Source organism: Annulohypoxylon truncatum, assembly GCF_022578515.1.
Source record: "Annulohypoxylon truncatum strain CBS 140777 unplaced genomic scaffold F4807scaffold_13, whole genome shotgun sequence".
NCBI classification, from domain to species: domain Eukaryota; kingdom Fungi; phylum Ascomycota; class Sordariomycetes; order Xylariales; family Hypoxylaceae; genus Annulohypoxylon; species Annulohypoxylon truncatum.
Window position 1 is genome coordinate 687,078 of NW_025953799.1, and position 19,341 is coordinate 706,418.

Here is a 19,341-nt window from a genome sequence, read left to right on the forward strand (position 1 = left end):
TAGTGTTGGCTAGTACCAGCAGCCCAGCATGGGCGAGATGAGATATCCGGCTGTCTAGAGCCCGTCTTATGGGTACCCCAGTCGATGTGGTAGCCTACGTAGTAATATCCCCTAATCCATGATATCCAGTCCTAGGTCAAAACGTGTTTCACAGATTTCTTCACTTCCAGCCTCACCCTTGACTTTAGATGTCGGGACATGGGTCATGGAGTGGTCCCCTAGCATGGCGATCATTCATCTCCTTGCCGCCATATCCTTCATGGTCTTTAAGTATCATGCTGTTCCCGTCGATGCCAAGTTTCGTCTTTTCTCTCCCAATTCAATTCCGTGCTATACATTTTTCTTTGGGATCTTCATTTCCTCGTTTTCTCTTCTCTTCACTTTTGTAAACATAATCTTCTCCAGGCTAGTCCTACCAGCGCGAGTCGCTTATTACGATCACTTAAACGACATTTTCTTCTTCAGAAGTCAGGAAACAACCATTTAAACCGCCAAAATGCAATTCACTACTGCTGCTCTCCTTACTCTCTTGGGTGCCGTCTCCGCCCAGAAGGTTCACGTTGTCTCGGTCGGTTCCACGAACGGTACTCTCGCTTTCAGCCCGGACAGTGTTACGGCGGATGTGGGTGATATGCTTCAATTCCAATTCCGAGGCGGCAACCACAGTGTAGCTCAGTCCAACTTCGACAACCCGTGCTCTCCCATCGCCGACCACACCAACACGACTGGTATCTTCTCCGGTTACCAACCCGTGGCAGCCAGCCAGGCTATGGGCATGATCCCTACCTACACCGTCATGGTTGCGGCCAAGACTCCTCTATGGTTCTACTGCTCCCAGGCTAAGCACTGCCAGGCCGGCATGGTGATGGTTGTTAACGAGAAGTGAGTGCTGGCGTCGTAACAGCAAATATGGACCCATAACTAACTTCAATAGCACTGCTGCCAACTCTTCGCGAAGCTTGGCGAATTTCAAGGCCCTTGCCAAGGTCCAGACCGCCAACGTCGCTCCCTCGACTGCTGCCGGTGGCTCTGCTAGCACTAACACCACTTCCGGTAGCACCAGTGGCACCGACTCTAGTTCCGGCTCCACCACCAGCAGCGGATCCGACTCTACCACAAGCGGATCTGCAGCTAGCGCTGCTAGCTCTGCCGTCGCCACAGGCGCCGCCACCACGATCGGTGTCTCGAGCTCTATGGGTCTCCTTGGTGTGGTTGCTGCCATGCTCATGCTATGATCGGACCGCATCGAGAATAAGATAATCAGAGACTTGTTTACAGTCTTCGGATGTTAGGACTTAATGATGGGAGGGAGCAGGTCGCGCGGCGCCCGTTCGGGTTTAGGCTTATGGTAGTATAACCCGAAAGAGATGAGCGGAGCCCAACCCATTGGATGGGTGAGCACGCCGCCGCGGACCCAGAGAGAAAAACATCACGTATATATATCCATCATATGTACCTCGGATTCTTCGCCCCAGGGGGCTGGCAGCGGCTTGGTTTTGCATTATTGCGCAGTTAGATGAAATGCCCTGACTTTTGAATAATAATACCTGTTGATCCCATTGAGAAATAACTGGGTTTATAAACTTTGTGTGAAATGGTAAACCTTTCTGGTTTGCGGCTTCAGTGATTAAATTGTCTTGTTAGACTGACTGAATACTACGAACGTAAAAGTTGTCAATAGTCTTACTTTTCGTAACCCGAGCCTAGCATTCGGTATATTCCAATGATATGGATGATACATGCATATATAATAGGTATGAATTGTCTATCTATTACAACCAAGACACATACCTTATGCCTTATGCCTCCCCCCCTTTCCATTACCCGTATTAAATACCAAAGCAAACCGAACCCGAAACAAAAACCATTCTCCCGCTGTACAAGTATATATAAAGCTTCCGCTAAATCACACTTTGAAAACTCCTTAGATGCTCATTCTTCGGTCCCGGGAATCTTCCTCGGCTTCCTGCCCTTGGAGGCGCTCTCGCACAGCTTCCGGCGCGGCTCCCTGTCGAGCCAGTTCTTGTCCTTCTTGACGTACCCAACCTTAGAATACTTGGGACTAGCCTCGAAAAAGCGGATCCAGTGCGCGAGGGCCTCGTGCGCCTTCTCTTGCGCCTCCTTTAACTCCTGTTCTTTGAGCGCGGCTAGCTCCGCGGCGTCGAAGTGCGCGTCCACCGCCGGGTCGTCGAGGGGCAGGAACATCTCCTCGACACCCCGCAGGTCCGCCGTCCGGTCGTCGGCGAAACACCCCGTTATGTAGGACCGCGCGGCGTCGGCGCCCGCGAAGAACCGGTACGAGCCGCCTGGTCCGTAGGTGCGTCGGTTGCTGGATACGTCGAAGATGGTCCCGTTGATGGCGAGGTAGATGGGTTTCGTCTCGTCGGTGCCGTCGTATTGCGCGAGTTCGGCGGGTGTTAGGTAGATCGGTCCGCGCTGGGGTTGTAAATTAGAATTGTTGCCTTCTGCTGGGTTTACCTACGTAGGTAGGCATATATAGGGTATGAAGGTGTAAGGGTGGGAAAGGTGAATAGCTCGGAACGAACCAATTGGGTCTTCCACCAGTCCAGCTGCATGTACTTGGGCGGCGCGCGCATGTTCCAGGTGAAGGACTCGCCGCCGGAGACCAGGTAGCTGAGCCCGCAGGAGGCGACGATCAGGAAGGAGATCACGCGCAGGATGTCCACCCACGGGCTGTACTCCTCCTCGTCGGTGACGAGCTCCTTGACGCTCGGCTTGGGCTTGGGCGGCGCCGGGGTGTCCGACTCGGACGTGTCTAGCTCTTCGACGATGGCGGTCCGGTAGCTCTCGTCTTTCGCGGGGCCCTTGCCTTTCCGCTGACGTATTTCGGCCATGGCGGAAGAAAGGTTGGGTACAATTCGATCGTTTCTATATAGTTTTTCAAGGGGGGATGGAATTTGATTAAAGATAGTATTGAATCATATATAATTTACATAAGAAGACGGAATACAGAAAGTAGGAATCGGAAGATATAAAGCAAGGTGGCCCCTCGTGCTCTCGCGAGTTAGAGCTCGTATAATTTCGTATAATGGTTCATGCTACCAGGCAGCTAAACTTGGCTTTCACGACGGAGGTTCCAGGTTCCGCGAATTGCGAATTAGGGAGCTGTGGTTGGCTGTGGTTGGAGGAAGCGGAAGCTCGGAAACTCGCCGAGGATCCAAGGTTCTGGCTCTAGCAGCACTAAGTGGGCTTAGGTAAAGTAACTAGCCACATCACATTGTGGCGGAGGGGAAAAGGGGGATTACGTAGCTTAGAAATAGGGGTAATCAATCCACCGCTGCGATATGAGATCATATCACAACCTCGGCCGTGTTTCGTTCTCGCGGGCAACCGGCTGAGACTCTGGAAGTTCGGGATCTACGCGGACTATTTATCATTGAAATACTGTCATCATAGACCGTATCCTGCCCGGGACCGAGTTATATCGGCCGGCTCTTGATTCGTCGTCCTTCATTTGACATGATTCTCGAAAATTGTATTTGTAAGAAGCAGTCTGTGTAGATATGAAGATGCGGGTGAACTTCTTCACGATCATCATGTCCCTCACTCATCACCGCAGGTGTATGTCGGTTCTCATTCGCCCTTCGGCAAGGCATAAGGATATTGTTGGAATACCCCTCATCGTGACTTAATCAGCACATCAACATAGGGTGTTCATGGCTGTCTATATATATCGACAACGTAGCCTCCCGAGGAGCAGAGTAAAGCCCACAGGTTATATAGTAAATCGAAACGTTGTATCACGCAATTTTAATTACATTTTATATCAGACCAAATGGCTTCCTCAACCATGCACGCGGTGGGCGTAACAGAATACGGTGCTATTGAGAACTTACATTCGAAAGAAGTTCCAAGGCCATCAAAGCCAACCGGGCGCCAAATGCTTGTCCAAGTAAAGGCCATCTCCGTCAACCCCATCGATATGAAGGTCCGGAATGGTACATATGACGATCCCCCTGACTACTACGATCGGGTCAAGTCACTCACTCAAAAATCGCCAAACTTCCACATCATCGGCTACGACGGCGCGGGAATTGTTTTAGAGACGGGGTCAGATGTGAAGTACTTTAAGCCCGGCGACGAGATTCTCTACCTTGCGAATCCCGTCTTTCAAGGTACATATGCCGAACAAGTCCTCGTAGATGAGCGCCACGCCGGCCACAAATCAAAGTCGGTGGACTTTGTCCAAGCAGCGGCAATGCCGTTGACCTACGCCACTGCGTACGAGTCTCTCGTTGATAGATTGGAAATCAAGGAGAACGAGAAAGCTGCGATTCTGATTATCAACGGCGGTGGCGGAATGGGTTCCATCGCTTCCCAGATCGCCAGGCACATCTTAAAATTGCCTATCATCATCACCACAGCCTCAAGGCCAGAGACCGCCGAATTCTCTAGGAAGATGGGCGCAACTCACGTCGTCAACCACCGCAAGGATATCGTCAAGCAGATCAGGGACCTCAACCTCCCGGCTGATGTGCCCCTGAAGTACGCGTACATCACGTCGCGAACGGAGCAGTACTTGTTCCCAATTGCGGAGGTGCTTACGCCGTTCGGCAAGATCTGCAGTATCGTGCAGGCACGCTTCGATATGTACGGGTCGCAGATGATGAGCAAGTCACTGACGTTCTCTTGGTGCTGGTTGGCTACGGGAGCGTACCATTACTATGTTAATGATAAAGAAGAGAAGCATCACGAATGGTATGAGAAGCTGGGTCAGTATCTTGAGGATGGAACTATCAAGTGCCATCTAATGCAGCGGTTCAGGGCCACAGCTGAGGGAATTAAGGAGGTTCATAGACGGGTTGAGGAGGGGAAGGCCATTGGGAAGATGGCTTTGGGGATCGATGAGCCAGGTGAGGGAGAGGCATTCTGCTGAGAGGTGAAGGAATTGGATTAGTTCTTGGGACATCTCTAGGTGTATAGATTTGACGTATACGAGAGTGAAGATAGAAGGTATTTTGAATTCGACATATGAAAATATTCTCAGTGTTTAATTCAGATTGAAAAGAGAGGTCCATGGATGTGGTGAGAATCATGAAAGAGAAAGCCATTGATGCGCTATTAGACGCCTCTAATCAAGGGACGTATGCACTGTATCTAGGTACACAGTTAAGGTTCGGTTGCATCACGTGAATGCCCCACACTCAAAGACGCTAAGAATTGTCGGCTGCCAGCTGCTACCGCCTACATTAAGACGGGCAATTTAATTGGTTCTCGCACTAAAGTTGAACTAACCTTGAGCCCTAGCGCACCAATTCTACCCACGAATTTTGAATCGGATGTACCCGGCCAAAATTTCTCAATCTTGAATTTACATTCAATCAGTGGAATTTCGCGATCCTCCCCACCATCTACGTTCGACTTCAGTTCGACTTTCCACAACACCCAGTCTTCCTGCCTGAACGCCAGAACAACTTCAAGATGTCTGAAACCGGCGAGGTCGAGGTCGAGTCCACCACCTACCAGGTCCTACCCAAGGATGTCACCTCCGAGATTGGCAGCATCAAGCTGTTCAACCGATGTATGTTCTATTCTACCGTCTCTTCTAACTTCGCATCGCTTGAGCATCACGACTAATATTTATTGCAGGGAGCTACGAGGATGTTGAGATTCGCGACATCTCCTTGACGTAAGTCGATTATTTATTCGTGTAATTTTCCGATTCGAAATATCTGAAATATTCGACTTCGACGGCGCGACAGCAGTCTTCATATTCCGAACGCAGAAAGATAATTATGATGGATTGAATGGCACACTAACGGTGGAAATCTTATAGCGATTACATCCAGATCCGATCTCCCGTCTACATCCCCCATTCCGCTGGTCGTTATGCCGCGAAGCGATTCCGCAAGGCCAACTGCCCCATCATTGAACGATTGACCAACTCTCTCATGATGCACGGCCGCAACAACGGCAAGAAGCTCATGGCCGTCCGAATCGTCGCCCACTCTTTCGAGATTGTAAGGACTACCGAGGAAAAGAATTGATCTAGATTGCCATAATTTCTAACACTGTACAGATCCACCTCATGACCGACCAGAACCCCATCCAGATCGCCGTCGATGCTATCGTCAACTGCGGCCCCCGAGAAGACAGCACCCGTATCGGTTCCGCTGGTACCGTCCGACGACAGGCCGTCGATGTGTCTCCTCTTCGACGAGTCAACCAGGCCATCGCCCTTCTCACCACCGGTGCCCGAGAGGCTTCTTTCCGCAACGTCAAGTCTATTGCCGAGTGCCTGGCTGAGGAGCTGATCAACGCTGCCAAGGGAAGCAGCAACTCGTACGCCATCAAGAAGAAGGACGAGTTGGAGCGTGTCGCCAAGAGCAACCGATAAACGGGGTGTTGTTTCTGGGTTTTCTTCGGCGTGGACCATCTGGGCATTTTACTCTCTGCATTTGTGCGTTTCTGGCTCAGGCGGGAAGTGGTTCTATGGCATCATAGTCACATAGGGCTACAAAAATAAAGGCTCTGCCCGTGCGGGCAAATCATGAACTGAATTAAGTCACTCTAAAAAGGATTCTGGTGTTAATGGGATTCTATTGATCTTATAACCGTAAAGGCAGTATGGCAGCAAATGCAATAGCTAGTGACGAAATTGGCCAATCGTGACCTGGTATCATAGTAAAAACCGCAACAGCAGTAGGAATAGCAACAGTTACGACGAGATCCTCATATGGTTGGTGTCGCCACCTGGCAACGTAGATCAGCCTCCCTCTTATCTGCCCCAAATCATACTTTAGGATTCTCATGCTTGATATTCAACCGCTGAAACATGCCTACATGGGGTATTCCCTCTTCATACCACTTTCCCATACCCTCATCAACCTTGAAACCCCACTTCTCATAGATCTTGACCACACTCTCCTGAGCATGACAGCAGACCAACCCATTCCACTTGGGTATATCCTCGGCACCTCCTGCCTTCAACTGATCCATGCCCATCTCCGTGACGCTGGGATCAAAGAAAGTAGGGTGCTGTTCTAACCACGCTTTCGCCGCGCGCCAGAGCTGGCTCGCGATGTGGTGGCCGCGGAACATGGGGATCACGGCTACGCGGCCGACCTTTACGTACGGCTCCTTCCCGTCGTGGTATGTGGTCGGTCGGTCCACGCCGAAGGGGAGCGCGGAGGCTTGCCGCTCGGTGTCTACGATGGACATGGCCCTGACTCGCGGCCTAGAGCTGCCGGGCGGCGCGCTGCGGCTACTACTACCGTCGTCCTCGTCCTCTTCCTGCAGCACGTTTCCCACGTAGCGCGCGCCGGGCGGCGGGTGCGGCGGGTGCGGGAAGGGCACGACGCGCAGGGTGCCGATGGGGGTGCTCCGGGTCTCGGAGCGGCGCGGGCGGACGACGTCGCCGGTGCGCGGGTCCCGCTCCTCGGGCGCGGTGGTCCGGTTCACGCTCGCGTAGACGACCCAGTGGCACGACCGCGCGTCGTCGGCGTCGTGCTCGTAGGATAGCGGGACCTTTTGTTCTCGCACGAAGACGGTCTCGCGCACCTCCATCGCGTCGAGGAAGAGCTTCGGGATGTGCGCAGGCTGCGATGTGTAAGGCTTGTTGGCGTCGTACCCGTCGAGACGGGTCGGCTCTAGGAGCGAGATGAAGGGTGTGCCCATTTTTGCCTTTTTTCTTGGGGGAAGGGGGTTATTATGGGGTCCGGGGTGGTGAGACAGGTGAGCTCCGGAGGTGGGCTGGATGTACGGAATACTAGCAGGTGAGAACCGGGTTGCTTGTTTCGCTCCTTTCAAAGACAACTAGGTATCACACAAATATCCCTTCGTTGCTTACTACGAAAATCGTCCGACAGCCTGATTCCTGGGGGAAAGTAATATACGTCAGCCCTCAGGTATATGATCGGCCGGTCTGCTCCCAGGAATAGATGGATACGTCAGGAGCAAGGGGCGAGTAATCCCGTGACTAATGAGAGTTCGCGCAGACGGCACATAGGGTTACGGAATAATGCAATGTCCAATGTTGTAGAATGAAACTGAAACGAGGGATCGTCGCCAAGGCTCATCGATGTTCGTCGTGACTCATCATATGTAACGGTTTCCAAAGTTACACGGGTTACGGCTGACAAGATGCGAGGGGGGGCAGTCGCACGGAGCCGATTGGTTGCACCCGGCGTCGGATTTCGTTACCCCCGTGGGGCGGTGACCGGGGAAATACGGTGGAACCTTCACCGAAGCTTGCCGATGAGAATTATCGTTGAATCTAGAATTCTACTGGGAGATTCATCACACTAATAAGAATAAACATAATATAGATATCCACTCAGCCCGCTCATGAGTTAGGTAGGTAATTGGATTGAGCTATGATTGGTCATACAAAACGAGTATCCTTTCGCTCGCGGAGACCCAAAAGGCCATAGAATGTAACGGCTTACTTACTTAAGCCCGCCACTCAGCAAAATACTTTGACCGGTTATATATCCCGTCCTACACAACATAGTAACGGCATTTGCACATTCTTGCGGAGTCCCCAACCGCCCAACCGGGATGTTCTTCACATCACCCGGCGTACCTTCAACGAATGCTGCGCCCGGGATCATACCAGTTTCTCCTATCATAGCCGGAGCTATGTCGTTGACCGTGATACCTAGCTTGGCGTGTTTCATTGCCAGGTTCTTCATGAGGCCGGTTAGGCCAGCCTTGGACGCGGCGTAGTGGCAAGCGTTAATTCCTCCGCCCTGCGCAGCAATCGAAGAGACGAAGACGATCCGACCCCATTTCTGAGCCTCCATATGAGGAATGCTCAACTTGGCCAAGAGGAACGAGGCCCTTAGGTTTACGTTGATCATGTAATCGAATTCTTCCAAGGTTACATCTAAAATGCCGTTACGCCTCTTGCCATATCCGGCGTTTGAGATTAGGATATCTGGACCGTCCTGGCCGTGTTGTTTCTTGATCTCAAGAAAGAGCCGCTGGATATCTTCAGCCGAGCCGGTGTCAACCTTGTGGAAACTGATCCTGAGACCTTCGCTACCAGGTGATTTGAGAAGCTCATGAGCTAATTCTTCAACAGGTTGTCTGTTATTGAAATAAGTTAAAGCAAGGGAAGCTCCATTGGCCCATAAGTCCCGGGCACATGCGGAGCCAATACTATGAAATGTCAACTCCAGATACATAGAACAAACTAGAGCTGAAGACGTGATATTGGCACATACCCTCCAGAAGCACCTGTTATAAGGGCTAGGCGACCCCGAATCTCATTATCGACTTTCGACATATTAAGAATGAATAGATGAAGACTTCAATGTTATTATTATTACTATAATAAAATTATATCAACACATCTAGGACCTACCTGTTCGTCTACATATAAGTACCAGTTGAATACTCGGTAATTTCTGTCTGAGACCGAGGGTGCTTGTACTCCACGCTTCAAGCGGGGGCGGGGGTACAGGTAAGATCATCAGCCACAACCGCTTTAAGAGCAAACCCTAAAGGAATTTCCACATTCGTCTCATTTTGGGCCCATATTTGATTATCGAGCCAATCAGGTCGCTATCAGTGGCTTTTGCACAAGATATCAGCCACGACCAGGGGTGTAGCTTTCAACAAGTTGTCCTCTTTGCATGAAATAATACCTAAAGTAGGTACGTACCTTCACAAAGACAGCTGCGGTGAGGTAAGAAAGTTCACATGGCGCAGGGAGTAGCTGGCAAATGATTTTAGTTGAGGCCAGATTCTAATAAATTAAGACATTTTCTTATTTTATATACAAGGCATTGAGCTGGAGCCTTGCACATAGAACTGTGTTCAGTTCTCAACGACCATATTTGTTTTTGATTTGACTTATTTCTGTATTTCCCAGAAACACATCCTCAGTAGCTGGTCTCAATCTTTCTCCGGGCGAGCATCTCGCCAAAATACACCCCTCCTAATCTCGCCCAACATGGCGCAAACATTCTCTCCTCGATCAATACTACTTTGCGTAGTTTTCTTGTTCTCTACCAATGTCCTCGCCATATCCGCCGTTCTCGGTATAGATCTCGGTACCGAATATATCAAAGCTACCCTCGTAAAACCCGGAATACCCCTCGAGATCGTCTTAACCAAAGATTCGCGAAGAAAGGAAACCTCCGCAGTCGCATTCAAACCCTCACAAAATGCCCCGAAGAGCGGCTCGTATCCTGAGAGGGTCTATGGCTCCGATGCCATAGCTCTAGCCGCCCGGTTTCCCGGAGACGTATACCCCAACCTTAAGACTCTCCTCGGTCTTCCCACAGACGATGCGATTGTGAAGGAGTATGCTGCAAGACACCCAGACCTGCAGCTGGAGGCCCACAAGACTCGTGGTACTGTCGCATTCAAGAGCAAGGCTACTGCCCACGAAGAAGCATGGCTAGTAGAAGAATTGCTGGCTATGGAGCTCCAGAGCATACAGCGCAATGCGGAAGCATTAGCTGGCTCTGACAGCACTGTTAGGTCTGTGGTTATAACGGTCCCTCCGTTCTATACTGTGGAGGAGAAGCGCGCTGTGGAACTGGCTGCCGAGCTTGTTGGTCTGAAGGTGCTGTCTCTCATCAGTGACGGTCTTGCTGTCGGGTTAAATTACGCTACAAGTCGAACATTCCCTAACGTCAACGAGGGAGGCAAACCTGAATATCACATGGTATTCGATATGGGTGCAGGTTCCGCCAAAGCAACCGTCTTGAAGTTCCAGGGCCGAACGGTCAAGGACATCGGCAAATTCAATAAGTCAGTCCAGGAAGTACAGGTAATGGGAAGCGGTTGGGATAGAACGCTGGGAGGCGACGCACTTAACTACCTGATCGTAGATGATATGATATCGAAATTTGTTGAGTCTGCCGCTGCGAAGAGAGCTTCTGTGACGGCAGAAAGCGTTCGAGGACACGGTCGGGCCATGGCGAAGCTAGTGAAGGACGCTGAAAGGCTACGACATATTCTCAGTGCTAATGTCGACACCGGCTCTAGTTTCGAGGGCCTTTACGATGATATTGATTTCAGATACAAGATTACTCGAGCAGATTTCGAAAAACTAGCTGAGGCGCATGCTGAAAGAGTTGGCGCTGCCGTTCAGAAGGCCTTAGACATAGCCGAGCTTGATATCAAGCAACTTGACTCGATAATCCTTCATGGCGGCGCTTCTCGCACGCCTTTCGTCCAAAAGCAACTTGAGAAGGTTGCAGGTGCGGACAAGCTTCGAAGCAATGTCAACTCTGATGAAGCGGCAGTATTCGGCGCCGCCTTCCGAGCTGCGGAACTTAGCCCCAGCTTCAGAGTTAAGGAGATCAGAATTTCTGATGCTGCCTTCTACCCAGCGGGAATGATGTGGACAAACCCTCAGGATAAACCGCAACAACAGCGACTCTGGACCGAACGATCTTTGGTTGGTGCTGCTCCGAAGGAAGTTACTTTTACGAACCATGAAGATTTCTCGGTTCGTTTCTACCAACAGGTCCCCTCAACGGAGGGAACCACTGTGAACAGGGAAACAAAGAGCTTCACGACCAAGAACCTGACAGCATCTGTTGCATCTCTGGCTGAGAAGGGATGCTCTCACACCGATATTCATTTCAAGGTTAAGCTACGACTCAGCCCTGAAGATGGCGAGGTAGAGGTTGATAAGGCATCTGTCGAGTGCGAAGCTGAGGTTCAGGAGAAGGAAGGCTCTGTCATGGATGGGGTCAAGAATCTCTTCGGCTTTGGCAAGAACAAGGACCAACAACCCTTGAAGGATGGTGAAGAGGCTGCCGAAGATGCCTCGACTACGGATTCTACTGAAACTGCTACAACTTCTTTTGACTCTAGCACTACTTCGACAACCGCAACTTCATCCTCAGCCTCTGCCGACTCTCCGGAGGGCAGTCCTGTTCCAAAGAAGAAGCAACTTGTCGTGATCCCTGTTGACTACATCATGGAGAAGGCAGGAATTCCATCGCTGCCAAAAACAGATCTAACCAAAGCAAAGGAACGCATCAAGGCATTTGAGGCGTCCGACAAGTCTCGCAGGTTGAGAGAAGAAGCTTTGAATCAGCTTGAAGGCTTTACCTATAAGGTTAGAGATCTATTAGAAACGGAGTCATTTGTCGCTGCTTCTACCCCTGAAGAGCGAGCCAAGCTAGAGAAGAAAGCTAGAGATGTCAGTGAATGGCTCTACGATGATGGAGCCGACGCATCCCGCGAAGCACTCAAATCCAAACTCAAGGGTCTCAAGGATCTTGTATCTCCTGTTGAGAAAAGAATAGAGGAAGCACAGAAGAGACCAGAACTCATCAAGAGTTTGAAGAGTTCTTTAGACCAGACAAACACCTTTATTGATACTATCAAAGGGAAGATTGCTGAGGCGGATGCATACATGTCTTCCCTTAGCTCCAGCTCCACTTCGACAACCGAAGCAAGCTCTGTTACCTCGGCCCCTTCACAAGCTGGTGATTTTGATGGCCTTGAAGAAGAAGAAACAACGACATCAACGACTACAGCCACTGTGGAGGATAGCGGTCCGGTGCCGCCAGTATACACTCTTGATGACCTAAAGGAGATCACGGATCTTTCAAAGTCTGTCATGGATTGGTTAGAGGAGAAACTTGCCGAACAGGAAAAGCTTCCGGAGACTGCTGATCCTGTACTGCTAGTGAAGGACCTGACTGAGAAGACGAAGAAGCTAGAGAAGGCTGGAATGGACTTAGCCATGAAGAGCGTGAAGGCCTTTGACAAGAATAAGAAGAAGAACAGTAGCTCGAAGAAGTCGAGCAAGACGAAAGCCAAGAAAAGCGCTACCAAGACGGGTAGCGACGGCGCAGAGCCGACGATAGAGGCCAAAGACGGGGAGAACTACATCAAGTTCGGGGAAGACGGCAAGGGCCCGTCGATGGAGGAGATTGAGGAGATGATCAAGCGCATGTCCAAGGAGCAACAAAACAAAGATGAACCCAGGACAAAGCACGACGAGCTATAATATAAGCTATAGATAGACATTGATGAATGATATGACTTGCCTGGTGAGGGCTACAATTTTAGTTAACTACCTCTATAGAGTTCCAAGTCTAACGCGTGATGGTATGCAGCCGAACTGATTTGGTATCTTCTAAAAACCAGCGGGCAGGATGTTATTAATTCTGGTGTTACTCGATCCAGATCCGGATCCTCTTATACTCAGATAGATACCAGATATTCCAACATGCATGTGCTGATCTAGGTTAAGTAGGCCCACTACCAGGTAGGTACGTATGCTTGTCTTTTCCCGCGGTCTATAGTTGGCCGAATAGAGTGCTGAGGCTCGTACAAAGCTCCACCCGAGTTTGTTCTTTGCATCTTTGCGACGCCAGACTCTGTAACCGGCCGTTTGTCGTTGTCCTACGTTGTACACTCTTCTTCCTGTAAATATGCTAGAATCCCAACGGATAAAAATAGGGGAAATAACCTTAGAAGGGGTTTTGTTTGATTTGATTCTACCCCTGAGCCATGCCCCTATTTTAAACACGAGATTATTAAACCGATCCAATTCTGATGAGTTAGCTTGTATAGGTAGGTTTGATATAGTATCTAGAACAAAAGAATCACTTGAAAACCTGTTGGGAAGTCGGACGACATATTTCATCGTTCATCGGTCCGTCGTGATTAACAGCTACTCGGCAATGTTTGCATGTTTGTCCGCATCGGCAATTGAGATGCCTACTCATACACCTAGGTATAGCCGGGTGTCATATGTAATTCTTGAAAATGCAGTTACGCAAGATCACACGGACTAGGCGGATCCTCTATTCCTAAAGGAAGCTGCGAGCATCCGCCTTGGCAAGATCATCGACAAACCCGGCCTATCTCCTTCGTTTGAAGTTTAAACTTAAGGGTAGATAGAAGCAATCGCCCAAGCTTGTACCTGCCACAAGGATGTGCTCCATTACCTAGCACCTTCGGTTTTTCGAGAGCACGCCTCAGGTAACACACCTTGGTGAGTACATGTAACCTAGGTATATACTAGGTCGTGTAAGTTAGTCACAGTACGTGACGAGGAGGTTACCTTTTAACTTATATGAAGCAAGTACTTAATCTCGAGTGTGGAAATTACACTATCGCAGCATGTTCCTGCACAAACACAAGAGGTATACTTGGTTATTTCCTTTTCGAATATAAACTCTCTTCTTCTACCCTCAAACCATTTCTCCTTTCTATTTCCCACAACCTCAACGCCCCAAGTCTTGCCAATAGGTCACATAGATCTATCAATATGGCGTACTTTACCGGTATCCTCGTGGCAGTAGCTTTTTACCTCTCCCTCCTCACCACTGTTACCTCCTCTCCAGCTTTTGGTTCAAAAGTTGGCAAGACGTTCTCTCTTCCTGTAGCCCACAATGCCGACGTCCCTCGACATGGCCCTACCGAATATCTTAAGGTCCTAAAGAAATACAAGCTCGAAATTCCACAGGGATTGCAGGATGTGGTTGACTCTCATAAGACCAAGGTTCAGTCTAACAAGGTCGTCGCCGGTAACATTGGTAAGTGAAATCAGACACGCATTCCCCCAATCCCCTTAGAGATTTGCAATTAACAATGGTACTAGGAGACACCGCACCGGCAGCTTCGCATGCTGGCGATCTTCTTTGGCTTACCCCTGTCGGGATTGGTTCGCCACCTCAGCAGTTATATCTAGATCTCGACACTGGTTCATCTGACACGTATGATAAATCCTTAGTTCCATTTCATGTTTCGTGGGGTGATATTAGATATAAACTGACAATTGATATAGCTGGATCTTTTCTACTGACACGGACAAAGAAGAGGTAGCCGGTCAGACTCTCTGGGATCCCCAAAAATCAACTACATCCCACCTGATCAAGAACTGCTCATGGTCTATCATCTATGGTGACTTTTCTACATCCAGTGGTATTTGTTACAAGGACACGGTTACGTTCGGCAACCTCTCGGTCCCCGACATGACAATTGAGTCGGCAACATCAGTCTCTTCCATGTTCACAGACTCTGCATACATGTCTGGTCTTGTTGGGTTGGCCTGGCCGTCTATTGTGCAGACAATCCCCAAGCAGAAGACTCTCCTTGACTACTTGCCCCAGGTATTATCCGAACCGGTGTTTACGGCTGATTTACGCCACAACAGCAGCGAGGGATCTTTCAACTTCGGCTACATCAATGAAAGCCTACATGACTCTGAAATCAAGTATGTGGGTGTAAATATATCGGAAGGGTACTGGTCCGTCCAACAGACGGGGTTCGGCATTGGAGGGTCAGATATCAAGTACGAGTTCAACGAGCCGGAAGATGTCATTATCGACACCGGTTCTACATTATTCTTTGCCCCTAACGAGGCAGTCCATATGTACTTCAACAGCGTCCCCGGTGCCAACTATTCGTACAGAGAATATGGATGGCTGATACCATGCAACTCAACACCACCCGACTTCGTTTTCGAGCTCAGTGACGATCAAGGAAATAATATCACTGGTACAGTTCCGGGTGCATATTTCATATATGCTAAGGCTTCTGGTGGACAATGTTATGCCGGCCTTCAGTCCCTTGGTTCGTTTACCGAGATGCCGGCTATTTTCGGCGATGTGTTCCTCAAGAGCGGCTTTGCTGTCTTTGATATCGCGAACAAACGATTTGGCATGGCCCCCAAGCCTCTGAACTTGAGCAATGAAAAACGGAAGGTTGATACCCGTGGCATGGTGGGCAATAGTCGTGGAGGTAGCTGAAGTAGAGATGGTTGGAGGACTAACCTTGCTCACTCTCTGTCTTCTAAATTGAGTGTGAATTGAGATCACGTTTGCTCTCGATATATTTGCTGACTTGGTTGGAGAGGTTCGCCAACATATGCGGCCTCTGCTGATGTCTATCTGCGTACCTATGTATGCGCTTACGATTCTCTGTCAACATAGACGAATGAGATAGATTGGCAATTATCATGGATTTGATTCCACATACCTAATGCGACGAGACTTCTTCTCTTATATTTAATTTATTAAATTCGCTTGAATGACTTGTAGGTTGCTATTCTGATTTAGATGCCCATGTAGTGGCATGTAGTACCGGCCTATATATGTTCACTTATACGAGGACATCTGTAAGTTTTACCCTTCCTTTTGCTTAGTCCATGCATATCGTATCCCTATGTAAGTTTGATTATGGACACACCGCATGTATCCAACCTTAACTAAACTTTTTGAATATGAGTTGAGTGCCCTTATTGCCCCTTTTCCCATGAAGCAGTGCTCATTGCCTTTTGTGCTTGCCTTCCCCCTTCCCTTTCCTAGGTATTCTATCCCAAATTTCGAGAAGTTATTGGATATCTAGTAAAAGCATCGCCCATTATATTAGTAGATAGGTAACTCACATGGGGGGTTACGTACCTAAGTCGGAATTCGTTCATCGAGCGTTGATTTCCCTGACGACAACGCGATGGTTAGCGGCGGTGCGGGAACACGGGATCTGACATGCTGATGACGGCCCGCAGCTTGGGGATGGCGAGTCAGGTATCCTAACGACGGCGCGAGAGTTTGATACGATGTCTCCTTAGTCATGTATGTATGGTTCATGCGCTTCCGGGGCAACCCTATTCGATTGTTTCCTCCGAGATGGAATGTGGAATATGGATGCCACGCTGGTTGACGCGTCCATTTTAGCTATACTAGGCGGGGAAGTAAGGCAAATATTACATAAATCATCACGACTCAAATTAGGTGAACTGAGATATTTGTTTATCCAGGTTTCATCAACGGTGCTCCCCAAAATGATAAGAGGCAGGTTATGTACAATAATAGACCCATCGGCTAAATAAGCTGATGAGACACGTATGCATCCAGCCCAGGAAGGCTCCTCTCTTCACGCCTTCCACCCTCTGCCGACGACCTCAAGAAACATAAGGAGACCCTATGCCATGCCAAGATGCGATGATGAGCGTCCCTCACACTCCGTCCACTACTCTCAGGACCCCCGGCTCCTTCCCTACAAGCCGCCTCTCCGTTTCATGATACTACTAAATGGTCCTACGATAAAAGATGGATTGAGAAACAAGAAGATGGACGCCTTCAACGCCAGACGGACAGGAAAGTGATGTCGTCTTTTTTTCTTCCAAACGAGAGGATATCTTAAGAGTGTAAAACTGGGCCGTGTAAAACCGGGAAAATGCGATTCAGGAAAACCCCCCTTTTCGGTGACACATCGAATGGTCCAAGGCTCGCGCTTGCGATTGAATCCCGGATTTAGGGCCAATGCCCATCTCATCTGATATGCGTATCCAAGCATGCCAATTGAATCGTTCTCGAGCATTGTCCAAGTTCGGCTTTCGGGGTCAGTAATTGTCGTCGATTACGCATTCTGTCCTTCGGTCTGTCGTTGGATGAGAGGGGCAAGATGGGAACAAAAGCCAAGGCGAAGAACCAGTCGTACGGGCTAAGGGGGGCGCAGGCGGGGAAGAGTTGTTAAAAAGCAAATAACGACTTAATTTTCGCGGTCGCCACCATCTTTAGGAATCAAGACATAGTCAGTAAAATTTCGGGAATCGGCGCCACGGTTACCAGAGGAGCTATGATTGACAAGTACGTATTCACCTTCGCTGGCTGTGGGGGTCGGAGGCATAGCTCCTCCATGTGCAGGTGCTTGCTGAACCTGTTTCGCAGTTCCCGGCCGGGATCTCTGCTGTTGCTGTACAAGCTGTTCTTTCTCGGCCTGTGCTTTGTCGAAGGCGTCGCTGAGAGCTTGCCGTTGAGATCGCGCGGTCGAACTAGTGGCTGCTCCAGGGTGCTGCTTCTTAAGTCTCTCCTCCATCTCTTTAATTCTGGCCTCGAGGGCTTCTAGTTCAGTTTGCCCACTTGTGACCTGTTGCTTTCTAGACGGCAGCAATAGGTCAGTATTGGTGCCCGTTGGTTCAGGTCGCATATCGAGACGTGGGCGCTAAGCTAATAGGGGTATTAGGTATAGGTGTGGGTCATACCGCTTGTCAATTTGCTCGTCTAGGTCGGCAATGCTGTTTTCAATGCGAAAGATGTCCATCAACTCCTGACTGAAGGAACGGGCAATTGTGCTACAAAGTAGAGCATGTCAGTTCTTGTCTTGCCAAAGGTCACAATTCACTTTTTGGCGTATCCTCCTCATGTACCGGCGACGGCAGGTACGAAGAGAGTAAGGCGACCTATGGAAGTATTGGCGGTACTCACGATTGCGGTCGGCGGCCATTGGGCTTCCAGTCGCGGTCGAGCTCTTCATCGGTAGGATTCATCTTGGGCAGGAAGTCGGTTGTGTCTTGATACATAGGCGTTGTCTCGTCGTGTCGAGAAAGAAGAAAATGCCGGATAGTAGAAGTCGTAGTGCAGAAGTGATTTAGTTCAGAGTTCGGAGAGCTGGGAGGGTGCTAGAGCTTGTGTTATTATTATTGCTAAAAGTATTGGAGTTGGCGGTGGGGGAGGGAATGAAAGGCGGGTCTTGAGGAAGGCCGGGACAAGAACTGATGACCTTTAATGGATTAAAGGGACCGAATATTAAAAAAAGGGGGGTCAGGCGAACCAGTGGAACTCAAGGCCATGCCCGTACCTGATTAAAATGTAAGTACCTAAACTACCTAGTCGTCTTAGGCATTTAAGGAAAAGATTACTGAAACCCTTCGCATGGAAGAAACAGAAGAACAAGGGACACGCTGTCTTTGCCTTGAATAATATTAGATAGATCGACGAAGACGGGGGTTATTAACGATTACTCGTTGGCAAGTGAAAATAAGTTGGCGATAATAGTTTGCTTCTGACTTCACAAAAGACTCGAGAAGTTGATAGAGATCAGAGAGTAGAAAACAGCGAATAGTAATAGTCGATTCAATAGAGGAAAGGTGTAGAATTTTGTATCACCCGCAGTTGGGTAATAACTGCCTTCTTGGCATCTAACCTGCTAACTGCTTTCGAGGATGATCTAAAGACGATCTCATCACTAGACGAAAGCGTGACATACGCTCGAATTCTAATTCTACAGCGATGATCCAAATCAATCAGCCAGGTGCCATTCAAATCCATTGTTGTGCTATTGTTGGCGAAATCTTATTATTCTAATCCTTGCTTGCTCCATTATGTACATGGCACCTACCTCATGCTGCTCGTGTTGTGTTACCTGACTTCCAAGCTTTACTTTTAATAGATTGACGATAAAGTGATATAATCTGCATAAGTAGCTGTGCTGTATATACATCTATAAAAAAAAAGTATACGTATACGCATAATATGTTAGAAGTATTGCATTTCGCATGAATCAGTTCTCATTAACCAATACGACTGTGCTTTGACTCTCATCTTCCCGCAACGTTCCTGATTTTATTTATTTAGTGCATATTTACCAGGCGTACCAATGCAGGTCGTA

The 19,341-nt window shown here is 49.1% G+C and overlaps 9 protein-coding genes across 9 annotated transcripts; 5 read left to right on the forward strand and 4 right to left on the reverse strand.

The window, feature by feature from the left end:
* The first annotated feature begins 255 nt into the window (after positions 1-255).
* F4807DRAFT_68101 (uncharacterized protein) lies at positions 256-1,289 on the forward strand. Its single transcript, XM_048003338.1, has 2 exons — positions 256-882; positions 935-1,289. The coding sequence occupies exons 1-2, from the start codon at positions 497-499 to the stop codon at positions 1,233-1,235; spliced, it is 687 nt and encodes a 228-aa protein (XP_047855001.1). The 5' UTR covers positions 256-496; the 3' UTR covers positions 1,236-1,289.
* A 547-nt stretch (positions 1,290-1,836) lies between these two features.
* F4807DRAFT_68111 (cytochrome b5) lies at positions 1,837-3,155 on the reverse strand. Its single transcript, XM_048003339.1, has 2 exons — positions 2,547-3,155; positions 1,837-2,436 (listed from the first exon to the last, which is right to left on the reverse strand). The coding sequence occupies exons 1-2, from the start codon at positions 2,853-2,855 to the stop codon at positions 1,933-1,935; spliced, it is 813 nt and encodes a 270-aa protein (XP_047855002.1). The 5' UTR covers positions 2,856-3,155; the 3' UTR covers positions 1,837-1,932.
* A 566-nt stretch (positions 3,156-3,721) lies between these two features.
* Positions 3,722-5,062, forward strand: F4807DRAFT_423562 (quinone oxidoreductase). Its single transcript, XM_047997790.1, has one exon. The coding sequence runs from the start codon at positions 3,797-3,799 to the stop codon at positions 4,895-4,897; it is 1,101 nt and encodes a 366-aa protein (XP_047855003.1). The 5' UTR covers positions 3,722-3,796; the 3' UTR covers positions 4,898-5,062.
* A 200-nt stretch (positions 5,063-5,262) lies between these two features.
* Positions 5,263-6,554, forward strand: F4807DRAFT_423564 (40S ribosomal protein S5). The gene is made up of 4 exons (XM_047997791.1): positions 5,263-5,542; positions 5,611-5,650; positions 5,798-5,981; positions 6,041-6,554. Exons 1-4 carry the CDS (start codon positions 5,443-5,445, stop codon positions 6,356-6,358), a joined length of 642 nt encoding a protein of 213 aa, XP_047855004.1. The 5' UTR covers positions 5,263-5,442; the 3' UTR covers positions 6,359-6,554.
* F4807DRAFT_423567 (acyl-CoA N-acyltransferase) lies at positions 6,555-8,257 on the reverse strand. Its single transcript, XM_047997792.1, has one exon. The coding sequence runs from the start codon at positions 7,636-7,638 to the stop codon at positions 6,754-6,756; it is 885 nt and encodes a 294-aa protein (XP_047855005.1). The 5' UTR covers positions 7,639-8,257; the 3' UTR covers positions 6,555-6,753.
* Positions 8,258-8,408: 151 nt separating this feature from the next.
* F4807DRAFT_459862 (NAD(P)-binding protein) lies at positions 8,409-9,250 on the reverse strand (the record flags this gene model as incomplete). The annotated part of the gene is made up of 2 exons (XM_048001429.1): positions 8,409-9,123; positions 9,189-9,250. 2 exons carry the CDS (start codon positions 9,248-9,250, stop codon positions 8,409-8,411), a joined length of 777 nt encoding a protein of 258 aa, XP_047855006.1.
* Positions 9,251-9,505: 255 nt separating this feature from the next.
* On the forward strand, positions 9,506-13,015 carry F4807DRAFT_423570 (actin-like ATPase domain-containing protein). The gene is made up of 2 exons (XM_047997793.1): positions 9,506-9,620; positions 9,676-13,015. Exon 2 carries the CDS (start codon positions 9,920-9,922, stop codon positions 12,944-12,946), a length of 3,027 nt encoding a protein of 1,008 aa, XP_047855007.1. The 5' UTR covers positions 9,506-9,620; positions 9,676-9,919; the 3' UTR covers positions 12,947-13,015.
* A 1,200-nt stretch (positions 13,016-14,215) lies between these two features.
* Positions 14,216-15,698, forward strand: F4807DRAFT_459864 (acid protease; the record flags this gene model as incomplete). The annotated part of the gene is made up of 3 exons (XM_048001430.1): positions 14,216-14,483; positions 14,549-14,663; positions 14,735-15,698. The coding sequence occupies 3 exons, from the start codon at positions 14,216-14,218 to the stop codon at positions 15,696-15,698; spliced, it is 1,347 nt and encodes a 448-aa protein (XP_047855008.1).
* Positions 15,699-17,442: 1,744 nt separating this feature from the next.
* On the reverse strand, positions 17,443-18,220 carry F4807DRAFT_459865 (uncharacterized protein; the record flags this gene model as incomplete). The annotated part of the gene is made up of 3 exons (XM_048001431.1): positions 17,443-17,830; positions 17,936-18,025; positions 18,159-18,220. The coding sequence occupies 3 exons, from the start codon at positions 18,218-18,220 to the stop codon at positions 17,443-17,445; spliced, it is 540 nt and encodes a 179-aa protein (XP_047855009.1).
* Between the last annotated feature and the right edge of the window lie 1,121 nt (positions 18,221-19,341).

Bases quoted from the DNA above. Each gene is read 5' to 3' on its own strand.
- F4807DRAFT_68101 (XM_048003338.1), top strand. From the start codon at position 497: ATGCAATTCACTACTGCTGCTCTCCTTACTCTCTTGGGTGCCGTCTCC. The intron at 883-934 runs GTGAGTGCTGGC...TAACTTCAATAG, and splicing joins GTGATGGTTGTTAACGAGAA to CACTGCTGCCAACTCTTCGC.
- F4807DRAFT_68111 (XM_048003339.1), bottom strand. From the start codon at position 2,855: ATGGCCGAAATACGTCAGCGGAAAGGCAAGGGCCCCGCGAAAGACGAG. The intron at 2,437-2,546 runs GTTCGTTCCGAG...TTACAACCCCAG, and splicing joins ACTGGTGGAAGACCCAATTG to CGCGGACCGATCTACCTAAC.
- F4807DRAFT_423562 (XM_047997790.1), top strand. From the start codon at position 3,797: ATGGCTTCCTCAACCATGCACGCGGTGGGCGTAACAGAATACGGTGCT.
- F4807DRAFT_423564 (XM_047997791.1), top strand. From the start codon at position 5,443: ATGTCTGAAACCGGCGAGGTCGAGGTCGAGTCCACCACCTACCAGGTC. The intron at 5,543-5,610 runs GTATGTTCTATT...TATTTATTGCAG, and splicing joins CATCAAGCTGTTCAACCGAT to GGAGCTACGAGGATGTTGAG. The intron at 5,982-6,040 runs GTAAGGACTACC...AACACTGTACAG, and splicing joins TCGCCCACTCTTTCGAGATT to ATCCACCTCATGACCGACCA.
- F4807DRAFT_423567 (XM_047997792.1), bottom strand. From the start codon at position 7,638: ATGGGCACACCCTTCATCTCGCTCCTAGAGCCGACCCGTCTCGACGGG.
- F4807DRAFT_423570 (XM_047997793.1), top strand. From the start codon at position 9,920: ATGGCGCAAACATTCTCTCCTCGATCAATACTACTTTGCGTAGTTTTC.